This window comes from Onychostoma macrolepis, chromosome 08, assembly GCF_012432095.1.
Source record: "Onychostoma macrolepis isolate SWU-2019 chromosome 08, ASM1243209v1, whole genome shotgun sequence".
In the NCBI taxonomy this organism is placed as follows: domain Eukaryota; kingdom Metazoa; phylum Chordata; class Actinopteri; order Cypriniformes; family Cyprinidae; genus Onychostoma; species Onychostoma macrolepis.
Genome location: NC_081162.1, coordinates 29,392,498 through 29,417,260, shown reverse-complemented (window position 1 = coordinate 29,417,260; position 24,763 = coordinate 29,392,498). Strand labels below are relative to the sequence as shown.

General features: G+C 36.6%; 1 protein-coding gene and 2 long non-coding RNA genes across 15 annotated transcripts; 1 reads left to right on the top strand and 2 right to left on the bottom strand.

Annotated features, from left to right (window-relative positions):
• The first annotated feature begins 1,310 nt into the window (after positions 1–1,310).
• LOC131545184 (uncharacterized) lies at positions 1,311–7,794 on the top strand. Of its 8 annotated transcripts, none has more exons than XM_058783752.1 (9): positions 1,312–1,595; positions 1,628–2,181; positions 2,881–3,369; positions 3,781–3,952; positions 4,060–4,280; positions 4,376–4,595; positions 5,538–5,605; positions 5,760–5,814; positions 6,805–7,794. In XM_058783752.1, the coding sequence occupies exons 3-9, from the start codon at positions 3,154–3,156 to the stop codon at positions 7,014–7,016; spliced, it is 1,164 nt and encodes a 387-aa protein (XP_058639735.1). In that variant the 5' UTR covers positions 1,312–1,595; positions 1,628–2,181; positions 2,881–3,153; the 3' UTR covers positions 7,017–7,794. The 8 variants fall into 8 exon arrangements, with proteins under 8 accessions (XP_058639738.1, XP_058639735.1, XP_058639734.1 ...); XM_058783751.1 differs by having other exon boundaries at positions 1,492–1,558; XM_058783755.1 differs by having other exon boundaries at positions 1,311–2,181; positions 3,167–3,369.
• A 2,789-nt stretch (positions 7,795–10,583) lies between these two features.
• On the bottom strand, positions 10,584–16,725 carry LOC131545213 (uncharacterized). Of its 6 annotated transcripts, none has more exons than XR_009272363.1 (12): positions 16,033–16,725; positions 14,853–15,331; positions 14,239–14,319; positions 13,697–14,102; positions 13,373–13,474; positions 12,964–13,175; positions 12,656–12,835; positions 12,412–12,505; positions 11,962–12,307; positions 11,649–11,853; positions 11,274–11,520; positions 10,584–11,131 (listed from the first exon to the last, which is right to left on the bottom strand). It is a non-coding gene; the product is annotated as an uncharacterized LOC131545213 (long non-coding RNA). The 6 variants fall into 6 exon arrangements; XR_009272364.1 differs by having other exon boundaries at positions 10,584–10,871; positions 10,968–11,131; positions 14,853–16,722; XR_009272362.1 differs by having other exon boundaries at positions 14,853–16,579; positions 16,649–16,697.
• A 5,219-nt stretch (positions 16,726–21,944) lies between these two features.
• Positions 21,945–23,398, bottom strand: LOC131546294 (uncharacterized). The gene is made up of 3 exons (XR_009272638.1): positions 23,129–23,398; positions 22,446–22,511; positions 21,945–22,070 (listed from the first exon to the last, which is right to left on the bottom strand). It is a non-coding gene; the product is annotated as an uncharacterized LOC131546294 (long non-coding RNA).
• Positions 23,399–24,763: the final 1,365 nt, after the last annotated feature.

The following is a 24,763-nucleotide window of genomic DNA, read 5'->3' as shown; positions in this document are numbered from 1 at the left end:
TAGTCTCCACAGTGTTTCAGATGTTTCTCCTAAAATTCCTTAGGAGAAATTAAAGTAGGCACAAATGAGACATAAGAAAGGTCTGAAAGAACAACCCGGTCTCACGGCAGTTCGTGATTTAGTCACGTAATTTAATCTATTTATTCGTGGCAGGAACACGTTTATTTCGTTATTTTCGTAAGTCCAGCACGTTTTTTAAACTAATGCATTTCAATTGGATGTATCTTTCGTGCAACAGCACGATTCTTTCTGCCAGTCGGGCTGCAGCAGAGAAGCTGTTTAATCAACATTTATTCACGAGATCTTATCACGGTTTATATGTGCAGTGCTGCTGCTAGCCATTTTGGTGCCCTAACCATAATTCCTTTATGATTTTAAACATAAAGACAGTTTGCCAGTCTTTTATATACCTCCTACTGTCAAAGTCAAACTTCGTCAGGTGCTGCGCAAATTGCGCAATCCAGCGGCACTGGGGGCACCATCTCTAGAGCAATTAAATACTCTTGTTATGCCTGAAAGGTGCCTAATAATATATACTGAAATAATATCGGCATTATAATTATTGACTATGATTATTGATTTTTCATTAGGCTATTTTTGGTGCCCCCTCAGCAAGTCGGTGCCCTACGCACTGCGCGTGGTGGGAGTGGCGGCGCTGTATATTAATTATGAATTATTATTTCGGTCTTTTTCGGTTATTATTTCGAAGCTGGATTGCTTTGCTGTTTATTGATATTTTTAAAACTATAACGCTACATCTATCGACATTTATTTAGATGTTATCATTGTATTCATTCATTTCTTTATTTTAATAATATTATTTCGGTCTTATTACCGGTGAAATATTACAGTAAGCCAGAACACGGGCCGAGCGGGGCTCATTCTAAGCCCATTAGCCACAATGCAATGCGGACATTCATATCACAGCATCTGACAGCGATCAGCGGGTCATTAACGACAGTATAGGCTATCGCATTTATAAGCAGCCTTTACAATATATTTAGAGTCTAAAGTTTAAAAAAAAAATTGAAAAGCCCAAAGATCTGTAGGCCTATCTCTGCTAAATGAATTTAACATACGTTTGTGGTGCCCTTTATTTTAAGTTTCTTTTCTTTTCTTTTTTTTTTTTTGGTTCTTTTTATTTAAACTATATTGTTACTAAATGTGAAAATGTGTAAAAGTAATGTGTCAAGGACTTGATATTGAATTCTGTCATTTTAAAAATTCAATAAAAAAAAAAAGTAAAAAAAAAAAAAAATTACATTTAATCTGTGTTTTTGTCACCAGCAATACAGTATGTTGCTCAGTTTTGTTACAGTAAGTTAAGCTCCGAATTTTTTTAAAGTTCCAGTGAGTTTCTTCTGTTGTCCTGTTGGAAAAAAAATATTTTAATTCGTTCGCAATGTTTTAATAATTTTAATTTTTTCGCAATGTTTTTTTTTTTTTTTTTGCACAACAATATCCGGGTGACGGCGCTACCGCCAATTAGCTCCTACTTCCTCTGGAGTCGTTGAGTACAACACGTTCTCACTCCCAACTCGTCACATATTGAAGCTTGGTCAGGATCCCTTTGTCGTCATGTTTTAACTCACTGGGTACCCCTTTGTCGTCATGTTTTAACTTGCAGGGATTCCCATAGACTTCTGACCGGAACCGGCGGCGTTGACATTTGACCTGCAGGAGCTGACCGCAGTGTGTACGGGACTCGAGACTATGATAAATAGGAATAAAAAAGAAAAGGCTGCAATAAATTAGTTATGGCAGGGCGATTCGATTGGCGTCCCCCAGGTCATATTTAACTGATTTTTTATTTTAAAAACCACTCGTTGCCTGATATCAAAGTGCGTCTGTGAAACAGGTTCAGCGGTGACTTTAACAGCGCTCCAGCGAGCAACAGCAGTAGTGTATTCCTCGTAATGCTGCTGTTTTGTCGAGGCTTGTTGATGATGATAAACGTATTTAATGTGGTGTGATTATGTTTGGTTAATCAGTGATTAATCAGCGCAATGCGATGCAATCAACCTATTATTTATTTATCTATTTATTTATTTATTTATGTGTTTGTTTGTTTGTTTGATTGATTATTTATTATCTTTATTTATTTATTAATAAGTCAATCAATCAGTGATGCTGACGTCATTGTAAGGCGCGATCCCAAGGTCCACTGCGATTTCCCGCTTGGTAAGTAGACCAGTTAATTAATACAGATGGGAACACTCCTTAAATTTATGGTACAAAAACTGTATAACCAGGTCAAAAGTTGTGTTTAGAACCTTAAGAATTGCAAGGTAGCAGTTTCGTGATGCAGTTATTATAAAAATATAACGTGCTGCACCAAATGTGTAGTCGGCTAGCTTAAGTTAGCTAATTAAATTCAAGCTTGTTTATTTTTTTCACATATAATCATGCAGGATAATATCATAGGAGATTGTATGATTTGTAATTATGATGTGTGTTCAGTTACCCATATTACAGTAAGTTAGCTCGATCACAACACTTTAGCCATTTATAAATGTTCAGATGAAGAACAGTGTTGCCAGATTGGTGTGTTTTCCAGTAATTGATCAAAATCCACACAAAATTATATAGTAAACACACAAATCTTACCAATAATAAACTATACAAATTAATTCATAACTACAACAATAACATTTGCTCATCAAATGGCATAATAAAGCAAATTAAGCGTTCTCTCATTTTCCATGTCTGTCATTTGCCTTAAAGAAATAAAAGAGTACAACAGAAATATCAAAATGCCACCTGTCCAAGCCCATTTTATTCCACGTAGTACAACTCAAAACTGCCCAATCTGCCAACACTGACGAAGAAAATACTGGTAAAAATGTAAGGAGTTCAATATTTTTTTTCCTGTCTTATCAGGTCCTTCAAATTTGCCAGCTTCCAACATTCTCCTTTATTTTAACCTCCCTCCACACACACACACACACACACACACACACACAAACCAAAGGCACTTTTAAGAGCCACGTCTGTCTTGTTAACCTGTACTTGTCTCTCTGTAGCTCGCTCTGTCTCTTTCTCTATTTGCATTGTTCTATCTGTCCATCTTTCTGTTTCTCTCAATAGGTCCTACAAAAACTCTATTTTAACACATTGTCTGTTTTTTTGTTTTTGTGTATATTTCTTCTTTATATGTCTTGTCAAGTTATGACGAGGCCCAAATTCCGGCCCTGCCCATCTTGCCAGACTCCCAATCAGGCAAGCAGGAAAAGTTGTTATGTCTGCTTTGGAAGTCTGTCCACTAAACAAAAAATAAATGACAAAGTGGTGTCACTGGATAGCCAGTGGGGGCAATCTGTCAAGAAAAGCAGAAATGTTGGGCGCATAATTGATTCTGCCCGTATTGCAGTAAGTAAATTGCAAATTTTTCATAAGTGTTATTTGAAGTGTAACTGAAAGCCCATGTTTGTCACATAGTAAATATCATAGACTGCTGTTAGCAGTATGATGTGGCCTTTATAAACTTAGTCTTATGTCATACAAGGAAGACTCTTTGTCTTCAAATTGTGCTAAAGAGAAACAATAAGTTGTGTTCTCTGTCAAATAATGAGTCAGTCATGTTGGCAATGGTAGAAACTGAAAGAGTACCTCTGGCCTTATCTGAAATTGAACTTTGTTCGTATTAAAAAAAAAAAAAAAAAAGATTAAATTTAAAGTCCATTAAATGACCTTAAAATAAAATTGCTTTATACAGTACTAATGTATCTAATAATTCAGTGGGTTTAACTAATGTGTAGTAACTGCTTTTGTTCATTTCAGGTGCGGAAACTTGAGGCAGTGGGTTACAAGCCCATTTTATTTATTGGAAAACAAAATAAAAAGGCTTCAAATAAGTGGGTTGCAGACATAATTACCCATCTGCACCCCACTCCTGTCACAAGAAATGTTTTGGAGAAGATGCGAAGGGCTTATGAATTTATCTTGACTAAGGGTAAGAGCAAGATTTGTGTTCAGAAATTATTATTATTATTTAAAATAAATGTATTTTTCTTTGTTAATATAATACAGATTTGAAATGAATGTAAACTTGTATTAAAGCAACCTCCACAGCACAGCAGCTGGACAGTGACATCCCCACAGCAGAGCAGCACAACAGCCCCCGTCAGGAGCAGTGCAGTGGTTCCATTCTGGAGCCGGAGAGCCTCACCGAGGACCTGCCGGAGAGCCTCACCGTGGAGCAGCCGGAGAGCCTCACCGTGGAGCAGCCGGAGAGCCTCACCGTGGAGCAGCCGGAGAATCTCACAAAGGAGTCCGAGACTGTATTTATACTCAACCTTGTTTCTCTTCCCCACACTCTCCAACTTCTCTCTCTCCTCCATCTTCTACTACTTTTACAGCTGTTCTTCCTCCACAGTCTTCTCCACCTCCACTGCCATGCTCTAAGTCTTTGCAACAGAGGAAGGAAAGGACAAAAACCTCAATCTGTTCACCAGCACCTTCTGCCACCTCTGTCTCTCCTCCATCTCTTATCCCCACAGATCTCTCCCTTCCACAGTCTTGTCCTCCACCTGCTGCCTCTTCCATCTCCCAGTCCTTGAGTCAGGAGGGGCCAAGTGTGAAGAAGAAAAGAAAGGGTAAGTTTTGTTTTGCCGTGGGATATACCTTAATACACACAATTAATATAATTTGCTCTCAGACAAAGTTGATTTTAGGCAAATTAAATTTATTCGGGTCATCAGGTCATTGGTAGCCATAGCCAATACACAGTGTTTTGTGCTTTAGTTATTTAGCTGTGTTTAAGTTGACAGAGTCCAAGGGCTGAGGTTAATGTCAATCACTGACTTAAAGGTGCAGTAGGAGATCTTGGAAAATGCTAACTTTAGCCTGATAGCACTGAAAGCGAGCGTACCACCCTCCCTGCAAATTGCTGTCCAAAGCCATGCCCCCTGAACACATGAATGTACACAGATCAGACGATCAGAGCCAACATTACTACAATACATCACATGTCATTAACTGGTGAGAAAACTTCATAAGTACTACAATACCAGGAAGGAAGGTCAGGTTGTTTGCTTGCCATTCTCGCTCTGTCTGCGTAGCGTACGTGAACGCGCTGATGACGTATCCTGTCTGCGCAAACCGGGTGTGCAGAGGTATGCAAATACATGTTGACAGGCAGGTAGGAAAGCCAATAGAAACGCTTGGAACGAGTGTTTTGATTGGACGTACATTTCTTGGGCCTACGCCTTCCACAGATTATATAAATACATATTAAATACATTTAGACCACTTAACCTAATGATTGCTATCGGGATGTGAAGAGACTTTCAACCAGCATAACAATAAATATTTCTGAAGACAATCACCTATTGCACCTTTAAGCTAGGAGGGCTTTTGGAGACCCAGCCCAGTACATTTAGCTTGATCCACAAAAAGCAGGGACAAAGTCACTTGGACACAAGTGGACAGGACCACAGATCACCTCACAAGTGAAATGACAACTATTAACTTGAGCTTCAACTACAAAGCATGACACTCATTGCTTAATAAACTTTCCTTGTTTTTTGATCATTAAGGTTGCCGAAAATGTAGTAGACAGAAGATCTTCCTGTTTGATAAAATAACTGGGGAAAGAATAAATGAGGTAAAATGTCTTTTATTAGGCTACTTGCTTGTCTTGGTGACTGATTCTGGCCTTTAAAGATAATAAAACAATATGTTATGCCCTATCCAGTAATTACTTAAACAGCTCAAATAATAATTACTGTGTGTGTGTGTGTGTGTGTGTGTGTGTGTAGGCAAGCAGCATAGAAGTTTCTGTTATTGATGTCTGTGGCAAGAGAAAGGCTGATGGTCAGTAGTCTGGACTGAAACTCAGAGAGTGTGACTGAATTTCAAATTCTTGAAAGAATATACCATTATTTTTGATAGAAAAAGGAGAACGATCTACCTGCTTGTGTGGATTTAGATATCTAGTTATTAGTTAGAGCCCAAAATTTTGTGATTGAAGTGGACACAATGGATTATGGGAGCTGGACAATTCAGTGCTTTCTAAGTAATTAATACAATTTTAAAAATAGTTGACAGGCAGCCAGTGTATTGACAATAAAATGGGGCTGGTGTGACCATATTTTTGGTTTTAATTAAGTACTCAAATACTACATACACAACTAGCTGAAGCTTATTTATTGAGCAGGACATTTACCCAATAATGCATTAGTAGTGAATCGTGAAGGCATAAAATCATTTTTAAGCATCTGAAACATTAAAAAAAGCAATATTTCTAAGATGTAAAATGCTGTTCTACATGTGATTTTCAATGGACAGATTGCAGTCAAACGAGATCTGTGGTCTCAATTGTTCTAGATGATGTAACAATACATCCATCAAGACACAAATTAATAAACTTGCGTCTTATTTTTTGAGGTTTTGGACCAATAATTGTTTCCAGTAGTGTCTTGCAATGAAGACTATAGAACAGTGACAGTAGTGGTGATAAAATGCATGAGGAAGATTAGGGCAATGAGAAAGAGAAGAGCAGTATTAAATATGAAGAAGGGGAGAACAATGATGTATGGCAATGGGAGCAAGATGCAGTCACTATCTTTATCCCGAGTCTGTAGAACTGACAGATCTGCTTGGAATGCAACATGAAAACATGCTGAAATTTTAAAACTTGTTCAGTAACTTATTCTGCAACTTATTCTGAAAGTCATAGCCCCTTTCCAGCCAATCCAATAATGTTTTTTAATAAATGTCAGTGAACTCTCTAAATTAAACCCAACAATGATCTTTATTTTTGTTCTGTGTTCTAATGATATGTTTCGCTTATGATACTTACAGTGGCTAAACTTGGGATGACACATGGGAGCCTGCCAGCGAGTTCCAGCATTTTTTGCCAGTGTCTCCAAATCCCAGCCATCTTTCACCATGACAGTCTCCTCACCCTGAACGCCTGGACTCGTCAAGCACACTTTTGCTTGCTGTTCTTCATTAAACTTTTTGCACAGTGCATACACTCTTTTAGTATTTTTTTAAAAAAGTTGTCATTTTAAACACCTTTTGCATTTGTCATGAACTGCGTAACAGCCAGGTAGGGTAGCATGGAGAGGGCCTGCTACAAACATGCTGTTTGTTATAATGGCATGCCCAAACATATTATTTTTAAAGATTTTTGCAGTGCAATTTTAGTATTGCATTGATGCAAACTCCTTTTTTTTTGCTCAGACAACTTTTTTTGAGAGCAAAATGAGAAAGTGATCCAATGAGAAAGTGTTTTTATTATATTTTAATATTCAGTTATGAAAAGTTAGACTGGTCTTATTTGTTTTGGAAAAGAAAGGCTGATAACCACTTGGCAACTGCTACCAAGTTTTGTATAGTATTTTCTTTACTCTTTACTAAAATGTCTAAAAAGGGTAATATTTTATGTAATTGAGGTCTGAGATGTGGAAACGGTGAAGAGAGAGAAGGCAAACATTTTGCATTTTAGGTCTAATCATCCAATATTGTCTTAAATAACCTGCATAGCACTTCATCTTTTATAACATGGGATTTTGACCAAATATATTCAATCTTGATTTTTGTAAACTGTTGCAAAAATATGTTTGTTTGTTTTTTTTGGTGTAAAATTACAGTTTGGACATATAAGGTAATAAAAATATTTATAAAAATACCTGGAAGTATCTACATGTGAGCATGTAAAACAAATATCTTTAAAAAAAATTCCTTGTGGAGCATGCCCCCGGTTCTCACCTTTTTACCCCTTTTACCTGTTTGCATCTGTTTATAGGTAAGTTTACATGAACTGTCTGTCTGTTATGCCAAACATTAATAAATACCATAAAATAAATATAATAACAATATATTTGTTGTTACATATTTGTTTCCATTTTGTCTAAAATATAATACATTTATTAATAAGAATGATTATTTAAATTTTTATATTTCACTAAAACTGATTGCTTTTATTTGCGTAAAATTTTATAATGAACTGCTATTTTTATGTCTTTAATATCAAGTATCTAGGTGAGAGAGGATACTGTACTACATCTGTCTACATTTGTCTTTTTTCTACATTTTACATATTGATACATTTTGGGAAAGGATTATATATTCGTATATACATATGTATATATATTGTGTATATATATACACGCAGAAATTAAACATTTTGAAATAGATTATTATTTTTATTTCTTATACTGTACACCGCTGTCACAGTTAGTTACCCTCCGGTTCATACCATGGAAATCATTAGGCCCTTGCTTTGAAAAAAAAAGATTAGCCAGGTTAGCCCCAAATAGGAATCTATAACTATAAAAATATATTTTTATTTTTAGTGAGAAGAAACAAATATTTAACTAACCTTCTGGTATAACCCACCTTCAGCCGGAAGATCCCGTAATGACCATATTTGGACAAGTAAGTGTGACGTTTTGACACGCTGTGGCTGGACTAACTTTTAGGCAAAAATACAATGTGCTTCATGTTGCAAACCATGTTTTATTGACATTATGACTTCAGTAATACTGTCATTGAACAATGACGGATTGCTATGTTGCAAGAAATGACCCATTCACCGAAATCCTAACCCTAACCCTACAGCGCAAGTAGGGAACTACAATTTACAGTGCCATGTCCCATCGATAGAGTGACAAAGGCTTATGGGTAACGTAGTTTAATAACCTTTTAGTAATTAAATTAAGTAAATACTATATTTAATTAACAAAGGGATATCTAAATATGTTCATTGTGCAAATCTTTACGATATATTTGAGAGCCAGTTCGAAATTTGGTATTTTACTAAGAACACTTTTTAAAACACTTTTTTACAAACTTTCTATAAATGTGAGAAAACTGTGTCCAACATTATTTATTAAACATAGGATAAGTAGTTGTCCTGCTGTTTTTCCCTTTGATATGCTCATTGGACTTTGAGTTACAGCCATTTGAAATGTGCCGTTTTTTCCTCTTCCAGGGGGCACTTCTGGTCCCCTGGGGGTGAAAGGGCAATAAAATCTATACAGATGTACTATCTTTGTCATGGACAACAAACTGTTGTCACATTTATGCCTGAACATTTTTATTGATTTCTGCCCCTATCTGTATTTACAACATGCGTATGTTTGACTCTGAAAACAGAATACAGAAATACAGTAAAAATGTACACAAAAAAAGCTAAAAGTAACATGTCTAGGCAACATATTATTTCTTTATATATCATTCATTTTCCTTTAGCAAAATGGCAATGGGTGAACTTGCATGTAGTGTTGGGAAATAATGATTCTTCTTCATGATTTTTTTGTTGTTGTTTTTTTTTGTCATGCTTGTCTATGTCCCTATTATAAGCTGCTTATTCCATGTCTCCAAACAGGTTTCAATTGTTATACAGCACCCTACACTAGGACACAGGCATGTGGCCACAGTTGTTTTTCCTCAGCCCAGGGCTGAAGACCAAAAATGATTTTTTTCCCCTGTGCATCATATTTCGTTTGATTATTATTACTCATGGTTATTTAGTCTTGTTGCTGGTTGAGGTGGAGCTCATTTTGAACTATGTTGTAGACAACTGTATCTATTGATCATTGTCAATATGAGTTAATCTGCTAATTATTTTCTCTATCACTCAACTGATTGTTTGGTTTGTAAAAATGATGAAAATAGTGAGAAATTACACATTACCCAAAAATATATCATCACAAATACTGTGAACAGTTGAAACCTCAAAATTAAAAAACAAAACAAAACATAGCAATTAAGCAACTAAAAAAATGCAAATCTTACAATTTTCTAAGCTGGAACCATGACATTTTTTTTCCATTAAAATGATCAACTTAACCATCCCCATTTCTTGCATTGTTTGGTGTGGCCTCTGAAAACACCCTTCTCAACACAAGAGAAATGAACATGTTGGCCTTCGGCTCTCTTTTGGCTAGGAGACTGATATTGCTTAAATGGAAGGACCCTATTCCACCGACACAGCCACTGGATCAGAGAAGTCATGGGTCATCTTAAGCTATAGAAAATCAGACAAACAATCAGAGGGTCTATTGGGACATTTTATAAGATCTGGCAGCCTTTTTTAACTTTTGTGGAGGAGATGGAAGCACACAACATGGCAATGTAAAAGAAAGGGAACCTTTATTATACCTTTACTTCATGCTTTTTATTTTCTCTTTACGGTGGGGGAGGGGTACTGTATAATGTGAAAACAAATTTGAAAAAAACCTTGAACAAAATGATCAACTTATAAATCAACAAATTGGCTAATTATTTTGGCTGTACTTATACTGTAAATATAAACTACTGAGTAGTTTTATTTATACCAAAATGCCATATTTTACAATCTCTTCATGAGCTGCAAGTTCAGTAAAAAGTTTTTTTTCTTCTTCTTTGAACTGTAGCCTAGCACAACTACACAGTGGCATGAGAAGAAACAAATCATCTATGTAGAGGACAAGTACCTCAAATCTATACTTTAGTACAGTACAGTACTTAGCCTTAAAATAAAGCACTTAATTTCCAGCACTGACTGGTTGTAGAGGCATGCATGCATTCATTTCTATGTAAGTGAAAAAAGACAGACACTACACTTTGGTTATATTTATAATGTGATCAACAGCAGATTTTATTACATGCTTTAGATTCAGGGTTAAGGTCAAGGTCACTGTCAAGAAAAAAAAAAAGGTGTCACAGTCTTGTGGATTATAGTTCGTCATCAGAAATTTCGAAGTCACTGTCATAGTCATCAGCTGACAGTTTGTTTAAGAGGTTGTTCTCAGCTCCAGACAAAACTTGCAGGTAACAGTCTCTTGCTTGCACCCTCATTTCTCTGACTGTACGTTGCTTTCTGTGGATGATGCTCTGCAGACCTTTCAAACCCTCTTCACTTAGGCCACATTGCGAATCTTAAAAGAATGACATTAAGCATTAAGCCTCCCTTAGAAACTTTATAAAGTCATCATTGTTGTGTATGTTTAATAGGGCTGCCCCCTAATACTAACACAAAAATGTTAGTCTTTCAGAAAAATCATAGTTGGATTAAAAGTTGAAAGATATTTCCAATGGTTGTCCATCTCTGCAACAAGAATCTTCTGCTCCTCCTGAAGTCTCCTTAATGACATGATGGTGTCGAATGCCTTTCTCTTTGTTCTTAGATCGACAGAGTCTGGAATGCATGAGAAAAACTTATGTCATACATCAACCTTCAAAGAATCTTTAAAATCATATGGGGTTGCAGACTGACATTTGAGGCATTGTGGGTAATGTGTCAGTATGTATAAGAATTGTCAGAAGACTAGTGTACATACCACTGTGTGATAGCTGCCATGGCCAAGCTGTCTCACCAGACAAAATGGTTTCCAAGCACAGAGTTTCAGTGTTTGGAACCATTCTGTTGTATTTCTCTACAACTGATGTCAGGATCCCCTTCTCCTCCCTGATCTTGCGGCGGATCCTGGCACGACCTTTGTTGCCATCTGTATCCTTATAGAGTCGCTGGGAACGTCTCTTGATACTCGCCACCAGCATCAACATCATTTGTGGTTGTTGTTGTTGCTGAGAAAAAATGTGTGGGAAAAATTACAATAACAGTAACAATTACAATTATTCATATATATATATATATATATATATATATATATATATATATATATATATATATATATATACACACACACACATACATATACACTAGTCATTTCCTCATCCTTTGCCCACTCCTTTACATCATTGAGCCAGTCTTCCAGTGGCTCTCTGTCACTGCCAGGTCGACTTTCATAGACTCTAGGTTTTGCAACTGGCTTTGCCAGACAGGAAAGCATTGCACTGTTCCACCTCCTCCCCTAGTGTTAAACCAGCCCCATCCTGATATGCCCCACTCCATTTCACCTGATTAGGAATAAAAAAAATAAAAAATAAAAATAATAATGCTGAGAAAGTTTTGACATTCATTTGCAGATGTTCAGTTTTGATAATCACATAGCAAAGTTCACCTACCTCGCATTTAAAATCATGGGCTTTGGCATGGAATACTGAAAGGAAGGGCTTCATGTTAAGAAGGTGCTGGAGCTCTGGGCAGCTTTTTGCAACTCTTTGGAGGTTGGGCCAATATTTGCAGGTCACATCCATACAAAAAAAAAGTGATTTGCCTACTGGCCAGCTTTTCTTGCAGGTCCAGGGGATAGGCAAAAATTTCACCCCTGTACATATTTAAAGCACAGAGCAGCACTCCGTGTCGACACACCGCAAGCTCCAATCCCTCCTCGTCTACCTTGCTTGCTGATCTTTGGGAGGTCTCTCTGGCTGCTGACCGCTCCCTTCCGCAAACACCTCTTCCACTGACCTATAATATGGAAAATGGTTGATGAAAATAAGACTCTCCTAAACAAACTCTTCAGTAAGAGGTAAGTGTAGTCCTGTATATAGTCTAATTGTCTGTGATTTTACATGTTTGGATGTCTTGTGAATGTAGTCCACAAATCTTGTCACATCTTCATCCTTAGCTATAAAGACATCTTCAAAGATGGCCTGTTCTTCAGATCTAAAAAAATAATAATAATAAAAAATACAGAACAGGTACACAAAAGTTTATGATACCTTGGAATCTAATTTTACTTGGTGCACATTAAAGAGATATTTTTTCTTATAAATATTGTTTCAACAGTGTGATATTATACACAATTTGAAATACCTAGCTGCATTCTTGAAACGGTAATGCTTGCGGTTTCCATCTACTGACACTGCCAGCATATCTGGGGTGCACGCAGGACAGATGAAGGGCTCTTCTTTGCAGATTTTGTCCACCTCATATCGCACAGCCTCCCACTCAAAAAAAACTTTTCTGAAAACTGTCTGTGGAGATCTTGCCAGTCTATTAAAATTAAGGAAACCAACAGCTAATAATGTACAACAAATACATTAGCATTAAAACATATTACGTTTCATCCCACAATACAAAGAGATTAACAATACTGTAGGATAAATAAATTCAATACTCACACGACCAAAGCGGACAGTTCGCTGATCCAGCATCCTTACAAATGCTTGGCAGGACAGTCCTGGTGCTGCCATCTTCATTTCTTCAAATGAGAAAAAGACATCTGTGGCATAAATTGTGGCAAAGTGAAGGGTCGCAGACCAGTAGTCACTTCGATTTAGGTCGACCACTCCAACAGCCCAACTCAGCTCAGGCATGCTTAGATCATATCGTCCTGGAAAAATCAAAAACACATCCACTTCAACGTAAACCTTATGTGATTAATCAGGGTTTGGATTCTTTAAACAATTTTTACATTACTTTGTATACGTTTTAAACATTACTCAGAAGTCATATGTAGATTTTACATACAGACCTGTGCCAAACTTATGGGAGTAGAGCATGTATAGATTTTTATCGTCACACCCTCACCATTCATTGTGATCACAGCAACAGTCTTCCCTGGGCTGACCCTCAATGACTCTGATGAACAACCACACATTTTGTCAGGAATCTCCACAGGTACAAGCCGTACTGAAAAAGATCAAACATGTGAATTAAGATCATTTGTATTGACTGAGTAATAACAGTGTAATGGTTCAATGGTAATGAAGTACATTGTTGAAAAAGTATAGAAGAGATGCTCAAAAAGCTTCAATTCAATATCAAACAATACGAGACAAAAAGGCATTATTTAAATAGTAAAGCTTATGAGGCCTAACGATTCTCAGAATGAAATGTATGTTGTACACTCACAAACCAGAACTTGCCACAATGGGAAAGAGCCTTATCTACGACAAAAGTTGTTGGAGGCAGTGGCTGGTAGAACCCAGGGGTCATGGCATCTCGGTTATGGAGAACATGTCTGGTGTGCATGCTGACATCACATTCAGCACAGAAGAAGGAGAGTGGTCGACAGTCACCACACCGGACAGCAGCTGGATTGCTCCCACACTGTTGGCAGATGCGTGTTGCCACATTTCCTTGCGCCGCAGCGGTGTTCACCAGACGGGGTCTCTCTGCCCTCCACCTCTCTGAGAAGAGACTTTGTCGTGTGCTCCAGCTCGAGGAAGCTGGGAGAGGATCTCTGAGGTTCCAAGAGGTGATGCCTCATCATCTGAGGTATCGCTCAGTGAGTGCTGGAGATCTCGCAGAAAACACTCTGTTAAAATAGTATGGAACATTTAAAAACAACACTTTAATACATTAAAGTGTACTGCATGGAGTGCCTTTGACTGTGAAAAGGACAGTATTCTGGCAAATTTTAAAAATGTAAATTTACACAATGAAGTACACACCAACAGTCTCTGGAGCAAAGGTCACCTCACAGTTAGTGTCAGGAGCATTGATGGGAGGATCAGTTTTCTGAATGTGATCAGCTGCACCAGATTAAAAAAAAAAAACAAAAAAACAACATTGTTTGTTTACATGTTTACAACATTTTCAACTTGTCCCAAGGCTTGTGGCACAATTTTACCTCCCTTATAACCAGCCTGAAATGGCCAAAGCTCACTGTTTAATGTTTAGCTAGAGAGAAGGACTAGCAGACATTTTATTTCCCAAACCCAAATGTGGACAGTACAGTTCCTTGCAGTTATCTATAAGGTGTCATAAACAGATGAAAGCAAATAAGAATGCTTGCTGTAGAAGCAGATCATTTAAAAAAAGAAACAAGCTGGTTGGCTACTGACAACACACTCAGAACAAACACAGCCTCACCAAGACCACTATTTTAGTGTAGTTTATACTGCTTTACACAAATACTGCATGTAATCAATTTATTTTCATGTCAAAAATCAAATGAGTGGTTCTGGTTTGATTGTTTCCCTGACATATTCCTTGTATGATACATTCATAAGTGCCTAATCAATGTAGATATTCAATGGATCTTGAATGAAAAAACTATACTGACCCTTATTTGACTGATTCCTGTTTGATCTTGGCCTTGCATAGACAATGTTTCCATCAATGTCTCTCTTTCTCCAATGCACCCTTGGTTCAGGTGTCTTTACTGGTGCTGCTTCCTCCTCTTCCTGCAGCTCACCAAGCAAGTCATCAAGACTTTGGAGTTCATCATTGAGTTCTTGATGATCAACCAGTTTATCCAGCTTCATAAACTGTTCTTGGAGTTCTGAATCACTCATGGTGATGGGCAGAAACACAAACAGACAGAAAGACTCACAACAAAGAAGGACAGATACGACAACTAGATATGTAAACAGAGAGAGAGAGAGAGAAAGAGACAGAGCGAGCTACAGAGAAACAAGTACAGGTTAACAAGACAGACGTGGCTCTTAAAAGTGCCTTTGGTTTGTGTGTGTGTGTGTGTGTGTGTGTGTGGAGGGAGGTTAAAATAAAGGAGAATGTTGGAAGCTGGCAAATTTGAAGGACCTGATAAGACAGGAAAAAAAATATTGAACTCCTTACATTTTTACCAGTATTTTCTTCGTCAGTGTTGGCAGATTGGGCAGTTTTGAGTTGTACTACGTGGAATAAAATGGGCTTGGACAGGTGGCATTTTGATATTTCTGTTGTACTCTTTTATTTCTTTAAGGCAAATGACAGACATGGAAAATGAGAGAACGCTTAATTTGCTTTATTATGCCATTTGATGAGCAAATGTTATTGTTGTAGTTATGAATTAATTTGTATAGTTTATTATTGGTAAGATTTGTGTGTTTACTATATAATTTTGTGTGGATTTTGATCAATTACTGGAAAACACACCAATCTGGCAACACTGTTCTTCATCTGAACATTTATAAATGGCTATAGTGTTGTGATCGAGCTAACTTACTGTAATATGGGTAACTGAACACACATCATAATTACAAATCATACAATCTCCTATGATATTATCCTGCATGATTATATGTGAAAAAAAATAAACAAGCTTGAATTTAATTAGCTAACTTAAGCTAGCCGACTACACATTTGGTGCAGCACGTTATATTTTTATAATAACTGCATCACGAAACTGCTACCTTGCAATTCTTAAGGGTCTAAACACAACTTTTTGACCTGGTTATACAGTTTTTGTACCATAAATTTAAGGAGTGTTCCCATCTGTATTAATTAACTGGTCTACTTACCAAGCGGGAAATCGCAGTGGACCTTGGGATCGCGCCTTACAATGACGTCAGCATCACTGATTGATTGACTTATTAATAAATAAATAAAGATAATAAATAATCAATCAAACAAACAAACACATAAATAAATAAATAGATAAATAAATAATAGGTTGATTGCATCGCATTGCGCTGATTAATCACTGATTAACCAAACATAATCACACCACATTAAATACGTTTATCATCATCAACAAGCCTCGACAAAAACAGCAGCATTACGAGGAATACACTACTGCTGTTGCTCGCTGGAGCGCTGTTAAAGTCACCGCTGAACCTGTTTCACAGACGCACTTTGATATCAGCAAACCAGTGGTTTTTAAAATAAAAAATCAGTTAAATATGACCTGGGGGACGCCAATCGAATCGCCCTGCCATAACTAATTTATTGCAGCCTTTTCTTTTTTATTCCTATTTATCATAGTCTCGAGTCCCGTACACACTGCGGTCAGCTCCTGCAGGTCAAATGTCAACGCCGCCGGTTCCGGTCAGAAGTCTATGGGAATCCCTGCAAGTTAAAACATGACGACAAAGGGGTACCCAGTGAGTTAAAACATGACGACAAAGGGATCCTGACCAAGCTTCAATATGTGACGAGTTGGGAGTGAGAACGTGTTGTACTCAACGACTCCAGAGGAAGTAGGAGCTAATTGGCGGTAGCGCCGTCACCCGGATATTGTTGTGCAAAAAAAAAAAAAAAAAAACATTGCGAAAAATTAAAATTATTAAAACATTGCGAACGAATTAAAATATTTTTTTTCCAACAGGACAACAGAAGAAACTCACTGGAACTTTAAAAAAATTCGGAGCTTAACTTACTGTAACAAAACTGAGCAACATACTGTATTGCTGGTGACAAAAACACAGATTAAATGTAATTTTTTTTTTTTTTTTTATTGAATTTTTAAAATGACAGAATTCAATATCAAGTCCTTGACACATTACTTTTACACATTTTCACATTTAGTAACAATATAGTTTAAATAAAAATAACCAAAAAAAAAAAAAAAGAAAAGAAAAGAAACTTAAAATAAAGGGCACCACAAACGTATGTTAAATTCATTTAGCAGAGATAGGCCTACAGATCTTTGGGCTTTTCAATTTTTTTTTTAAACTTTAGACTCTAAATATATTGTAAAGGCTGCTTATAAATGCGATAGCCTATACTGTCGTTAATGACCCGCTGATCGCTGTCAGATGCTGTGATATGAATGTCCGCATTGCATTGTGGCTAATGGGCTTAGAATGAGCCCCGCTCGGCCCGTGTTCTGGCTTACTGTAATATTTCACCGGTAATAAGACCGAAATAATATTATTAAAATAAAGAAATGAATGAATACAATGATAACATCTAAATAAATGTCGATAGATGTAGCGTTATAGTTTTAAAAATATCAATAAACAGCAAAGCAATCCAGCTTCGAAATAATAACCGAAAAAGACCGAAATAATAATTCATAATTAATATACAGCGCCGCCACTCCCACCACGCGCAGTGCGTAGGGCACCGACTTGCTGAGGGGGCACCAAAAATAGCCTAATGAAAAATCAATAATCATAGTCAATAATTATAATGCCGATATTATTTCAGTATATATTATTAGGCACCTTTCAGGCATAACAAGAGTATTTAATTGCTCTAGAGATGGTGCCCCCAGTGCCGCTGGATTGCGCAATTTGCGCAGCACCTGACAAGTTTGACTTTGACAGTAGGAGGTATATAAAAGACTGGCAAACTGTCTTTATGTTTAAAATCATAAAAGAATTATGGTTAGGGCACCAAAATGGCTAGCAGCAGCACTGCACATATAAACCGTGATAAGATCTCGTGAATAAATGTTGATTAAACAGCTTCTCTGCTGCAGCCCGACTGGCAGAAAGAATCGTGCTGTTGCACGAAAGATGCATCCAATTGAAATGCATTAGTTTAAAAAACGTGCTGGACTTACGAAAATAACGAAATAAACGTGTTCCTGCCACGAATAAATAGATTAAATTACGTGACTAAATCACGAACTGCCGTGAGACCGGGTTGACCCTGACAGAGGTTGCTAATCGCATCAGTGCATAAGTAATCAAAATTCTGATTGGTTCTAAAACCTAGATAAACTTAGACAATTTCTACATATGGACGCAAGCTTGAAGCATATTTTTTGACGACTATTTTGGTGACAAGTGATCAGAGGTCAGACGCAATACATCTCTCCAAAGACGTATATCTGATACGCTGGACATCGGCTGTTTGAACATTTGTCCTGGACTGTCTGCGCTTCTCCCTGTACAGACAAATACTAATACAACACTTATCTTACTTCAAGGTTGCCTCAGCCCTAAACCTTATCGGGCATGGTTACACACACAATGAGTCAAGTCAAGTCACCTTTATTTATATAGCGCTTTTAACAATACAGATTGTGTCAAAGCACTTAACAGTATCAAATTGGAGAATAGAGTGTCAGTAATGTATAATGATAAGATTAAACACTACATTTTCAGTTAAAGGCATTTCATTATTGAATTCAGAGATGTCATTGTCTAGCTCAGTTTAGTTTAAATAGTATCTGTGCAATCAAATTGACGATAATCGCTAGAAATTAAGTGTCCCCAACTGAGCAAACCAGCGGCGACAGCGGCAAGGAACCAAAACTCCCTCTGAACTCTCCTCTGGCCAGACAAAACCCGCAGTTCAATTCCAACCGCAGCCATGTCAGATTGTGTAAAGGGCTTATCTGATTCCCGTGGTCTTGTCGCGATGGAGCACTTTAATTTATAATTTAATGTATTTGTTATATTTGTGTTTTATTCATTATTTGAAGTTTTTCATTTATATGATTTATTAATTTGCTATAATTGTAATGTATAGTTTAATGCATTTATTGTTTCTCGGTCTATTTTTATAATATATATTTTGTTTGTTTATTGTAGTTTAAATTTATAGTTTAATTCATTTAATATATTTCTGTTGAATATATATATATATATATATTTTTTAAAAATTGTAATACTATTTATTATTTTAGAATGTATTTATTCATTTTTCATATTTGTTTATTATGTTTTAATTCATTTTAAATGTATAAATGTATTATATTTCTATTTTTATATTGTTGCGATTTCTAACAATAATAGTATTATGTAGTTAGGTATTTTATTATATTTTTAGTTATTTTGTTATATTTTTAGTTTTATTGTATTTTAGTCGAGGTCTTCACTGGGGATATGTCTTTGTGGCTCATCTGGGTGTCCTGGTCTCCGCTGACGATCAGGGCTGTAGACATCCTCTCTTGGTGCTGATCCACCATCTGATCGGATACGGACTGAGAAACAGAATAAGAAAGAAACAGACAAATATTAGCGTAGATGCCGATTAATGATTAATGCAGCCTAACAATCCTTTAACGGATTTGAATAATAGAAGCGTATTAGCGTGTTATGTGTAAGCCAGGCTAAAGAGATGTGTCTTTAATCTAGATTTAAACTGACAGAGTGTGTCTGCCTCCCGAACAGTGATAGGTAGATTGTTCCAGAGTTTGGGTGCTAAATAGGAAAAGGATCTGCCGCCCGCAGTCGATTTTGATATTCTAGGTATTATCAAACGGCCAGAGTTTTGAGAACGCAGCGGACGTGGAGGACTATAATGTGATAAGAGCTCGCTCAAGTACTGAGGAGCTAAACCATTCAGGGCTTTATAAGTAATTAACTTATAAGGGGATCTATAGTGCACTATCTGATGCGATACAGTAGCTGACTGCTGTATGGTTACAATTTTTTCTCTGATAGTATCTCTGATTTTTATTTGTTGAACATCAATTAACTTGTTACTATTACTTTGGTTTGGATGTTTTCTGTATTTTCTAGTTCGGGGAACAGACACAGTCTCTATAGAGTGATATCTAGGTGAAAGAGTTTCTATGTGCTGAGAGTTAACTGACTTCTGTGACATGAGGCGGCTAGCAGACGATCGGTTTAGCCAGTCTGTCTGCTTCCTGACCTGGGCCCCATTTAGTCAAGTACGAACTCTAAGACTATGTGCCATATTTCTAGAGAGAAGAGCGGCACCACCCCAAGAGGGATGAACACCATCTCTTTTCAACAGGTCAGGTCTGCCCCAAAAATTCTTCCAATTTCAAGTCTTCTATGAATCTCATCGCCACAGTAAGCAGGGAGCGGACCAGAGCATATTACAGTGTCTGATATCTTACTTGCAAGTTCACACATCCCTTTAACATTATTTTTAGTGATCTCCGACTGGCGAAGTCGAACAACATTAGCGCCGACGTGGATAACAATCTTACTGAATTTACGTTTAGCATTAGCCAGCACTTTTAAATTTGCCAAGATGTCAGGCGCTCTGGCTCCTGGTAAACAATGGACTATGGTGGCTGGTGTCTCTATTTTCACGTTCCGTACAATAGAATCGCCAATAACTAGAGCACTTTCATCAGGTTTCTCAGTGGGTGCATCACTGAGTGGGGAGAACCTGTTTGATGCTTTAATCGGAACGGAAGAGTGGTGTTTTGACCCGCGACTATGCCGCCTCACAGTCACCCAGTTGCCCTGCTGCACGGGCTCAACCGAAACCGAACAATGTACAGTACTCCCTGAGCTAGTCGCATCCAAAGCAGTATCTACAGCCCTCACATTCTTACTATCCTCAACTAAAGTTTGGATGCGTGTCTCTAGTTCTAAAACCTTCTCTGTCAGCCTAACTATTTCCCTGCATTTATCACATGTGAATCCCTCGCTGCAGACAGAGACAGATAAACTATACATGTGGCAAACAGTGCAAACAACAATAGCAGGAGAAGAAGCCATTACTCACCGTGATTGATGAATGATACCAACTTAACTTACCACTTACACTGTTGAACTCGTGAAAAATGGAGCAAGAGAGAAATGAAAATGGAGGGAGAGAAAAAGAAAAGAAAACAATAATAGGCACGAATAGAAACGCGAGTGACAAACTAACTGCGCTGCACTCGCAGTTTTAAAAGCGAACGATCAAATTAGTTAGATTAGTTTGAAAGATAACACCAGAAATATGGTGTGAATTAAGTTATATGTTACCACTTTAAACAATAGGGAATGAAAGTAAGGTAGAGATTCAATAAAAAGCGAAGCTACACAGAGCTACAATCGCAAACCTCTCAGCAGCACAACAGACAGGAACAGGAAAATTCAGCTTTGCATCACAGAAATAAAGGATATTTTAAAGTATATTAAAATAGATAAACATTCTTTTAAATTGTAATAATATTTCACAATATTACAGTTTTTTATGTATTTTTGATCAAATAAATGCAGGCTTGATGAGCATAAGACACTTTCATAATGCTGCATAATTATCAAAAATGGTAACATGATGAATTCTATTCATGTCACCATTTCGCCAGCCTACACTTCACATAATAGGCCTGTAGGTGGCACTTGGGCTTCATTAATTATGCTAGTTTCATGAAATAGTAAACGGTGCATCATACATAAATGTAAGTGAACTGAATACTGATTAACATTATTGCACCATGCTTTTGTAGTCATTTAGCACTTCTAGGACCCTAGTTTTTTGTGACAGCGCCACCTACCGAGCCGGAGAACCGCAGTCCCAGGAACGCATTTCCAGGACCCTAGTTTTGGAGGACTGAAAAAAGTGCCATTAAGGCAGTATTTCCACCCAGTTTTAACTACATTAGAATTTTATAATTTTTTTGAAGTTTTATTACACCCAAATACTACTTTCTTTATTGCAATTAAACCTAGTTCCTAGGAATGTTGAGTAATTATTGGGTCTAAGTAGCATAATATAATAACTCACTAGATCAACCACATTTTTAAAAGTACAGAGGGAAGACACAAGGATGACTCTGGGGGTAGATTTAAGATTGTGTATATTTTCTAAAATAATATATTACAACAGTTGAACTTGAACACACACAAAAACAAATTTGTTCATGACGTGAACCACATAGAAAGAACTTCATGGACGACGTCTTCACTGACTCCTAAGAGAGAGAAAGAGAGAGAAGTGAATGAAATAAGAACATGTTCTACCATCTAATTTTAAATTTCATATTTAAAAGATCTTAGTTACCACAGAGCGCACACACATATACGATCCAAAAATAATTATATCAATCTTCATACCAATTAATGTTCATAATATTATTATTGCATACTGTTAAAAGATTTGGAAAAAATTAATTTTGATGTTGTGGGAACAAAGGTTCTTGAAACATTCATGTCAATAAAGCCCATCTGAACTGAGAAAAAAAAATAATAGAGAGAGATGCAAGAAATCTGAATAGAAATAACATATGATTGACATGACTTTAAATATTTAAAGCACACGTTGTGATGTATGCAGCAGCACTACCTACCACCTGGATGCTCTCCCCTCTTTTCTCAGTTGTTTCTCTATCACCCTATTCAATTCTTCCTCTTCACTGAAATAGTAAATGGAGAACATAATCACTGCTAGGTTAACAGAAATACTGTTAACGCTTAAAAAAAGGATACATTGGACATTGTGTAGAAACAATTCCAATACTTGACCAATTTATTTATACTTGAAAGCACTTCATATAGAGTACAGTACACAGTAAATGACACAATCTAACACGTGGTATTTTAACAGTCAATTATTATGATGGCCTCTCTGTTATGTCTGACTATTAAAATGTCATATGTCTCAACCAACATTATAAAACCATGTCAAAATGAAGAGACATGTATTGTGGGGTAACGTTAAACAGGCTGACTGTGAGCACGTGACAGTTAAAACATTAAGATTATTTTAACTTAATTAAAATGGAAAAACAATGAGTAATTAACAAGCTTTCACAAGGAACGTGCTACAGTTTATTGTGCTGCCAGTAATTCAACACAGGCTTATCATGCTAACAATTCATTTTACAGCATTAGAGGCTAATATATGATGGCTATGCATTCAAGACTATTTAGCAAATCACGATCACTTCGGCTACGTTAACTTTCCAATGAAATGCATCACAACTGTTTTTAATGTTAAACAAATAAAGATTGATTCACATCTGATACTCACACTCTGACTGTCATCCATCTTCGCTGGTCCTCTAATTCGGTAGGTGGCGTTGTCACTAAAAACCTAGGGTCCTAGAAATGCGGTCCTAGGACTGCGTTCCTGAAAATGCAGCCTCCGTTTTTGTAGGCAGATGCTACTCATTTTCCCAGCGATGTAATTTGATTTATAAAATGAGACAAACCGCAGATCCAGATCGCTCCACAAATAAGCTTGTCTGTCCCATGTAATTTTCAACCGATTTATGAATAAGAACGGAAAATGACTGCTCCACTTCGCATTATTGTCCATTGAAATTTGAACTTGAGCCAGATCATGATTGGTTGGTGTATTAGGCTATACATGCCAACGGGCATTGGTGAATTCTGTATTCTAAAATATATAATATATGGATTTTTATTTAAATCGACACACTAACTTTTATTATTTATGAAAAAAAAAAAGTTTAAAATATTGTTTGGTTTATTTATTTTTTTACTTCCGTCGACCCACTCACTGAAAGAACCATATATGGCTTGAGAGCCTAGGTTTCGGAACAGACTGGAATATCAGTCATGCAACCCACAGCAACGCCTCAGATTGACAGATAAAATAAACAGGAATTTTCCGACTTTTGAGCGATTAGTAACCATTTTGTACACATTGTCATGTTAATTATAATTCAAATGCATTTTATTGACTATACAATTTCATTGCTATTTGTCTGAGAGGGGCACTTTTGAATAATTTTGAAAAAGGGCAGGGGATTGAGCTTCCATTATTTACAGGCCTCCAAAATACTCTCCAGCCTTTGTCAAGGACTTTACAGAACTGTTATCAATGATTTGATCACATAGATAATGTAGATATCAATACTGCTTAATCAATAATCAATACATACTCTCCTACAAATGAATCTAGATCTCTCAGAAAGAGCACCAGCACCAGTGTGCTATTAATGAAGGCTTCTTCTATAAAACTAAGCATATCAGCAGACTTTGTTGATTTTCTTCTTGTTTCTTTAAATTAAAATTGAAGAAGGTTATTATTGGTGATATTGCTCCTGTAAAAGTCAGGAGGAAGAGTGGCAGACAAAAACCTTGGAGAGACTCAACAGCAGAAATCCACTGTTGAACTAAGCACAGCAAGACAGATCAAGACTGACTAAATCAGCATATTACAATCTCAAAAATATTGCAATAATTAGATGCTTTGTTTCTAATTCTTAAAAAAAAAAGCCTTGAATTTGAATTTAATCCACACCAGGTCCCAAAACATTTCTACAAGTCCGCAACTATAAATCTAGATTTATTTATATTAGTTATTTAATTGATTTAATCCATTTATATTATTTATTTAATCCACAATCCATTTCTATATACAGGTGGACTCTTGTCACAGACTAATATACATACATATATACACTGTGGATTAAATATTTTAAAGTTCACAAATGTTAGATTTCAAACCAAAAACACCTCGTTGAAAAGTCAAAATCACCCTTTTTAAATATGTGTTGGAACTGTTCTCCTTTTTCAAGTAAAAATAAAATATTTTTTACAGCATTTATTAATCTTAATTAATGTGTTTGAGACAGAATACTGTAATCTGTATTTACAACCTCTAGGTGACAGTATTACATCAACGGTAAATATCACA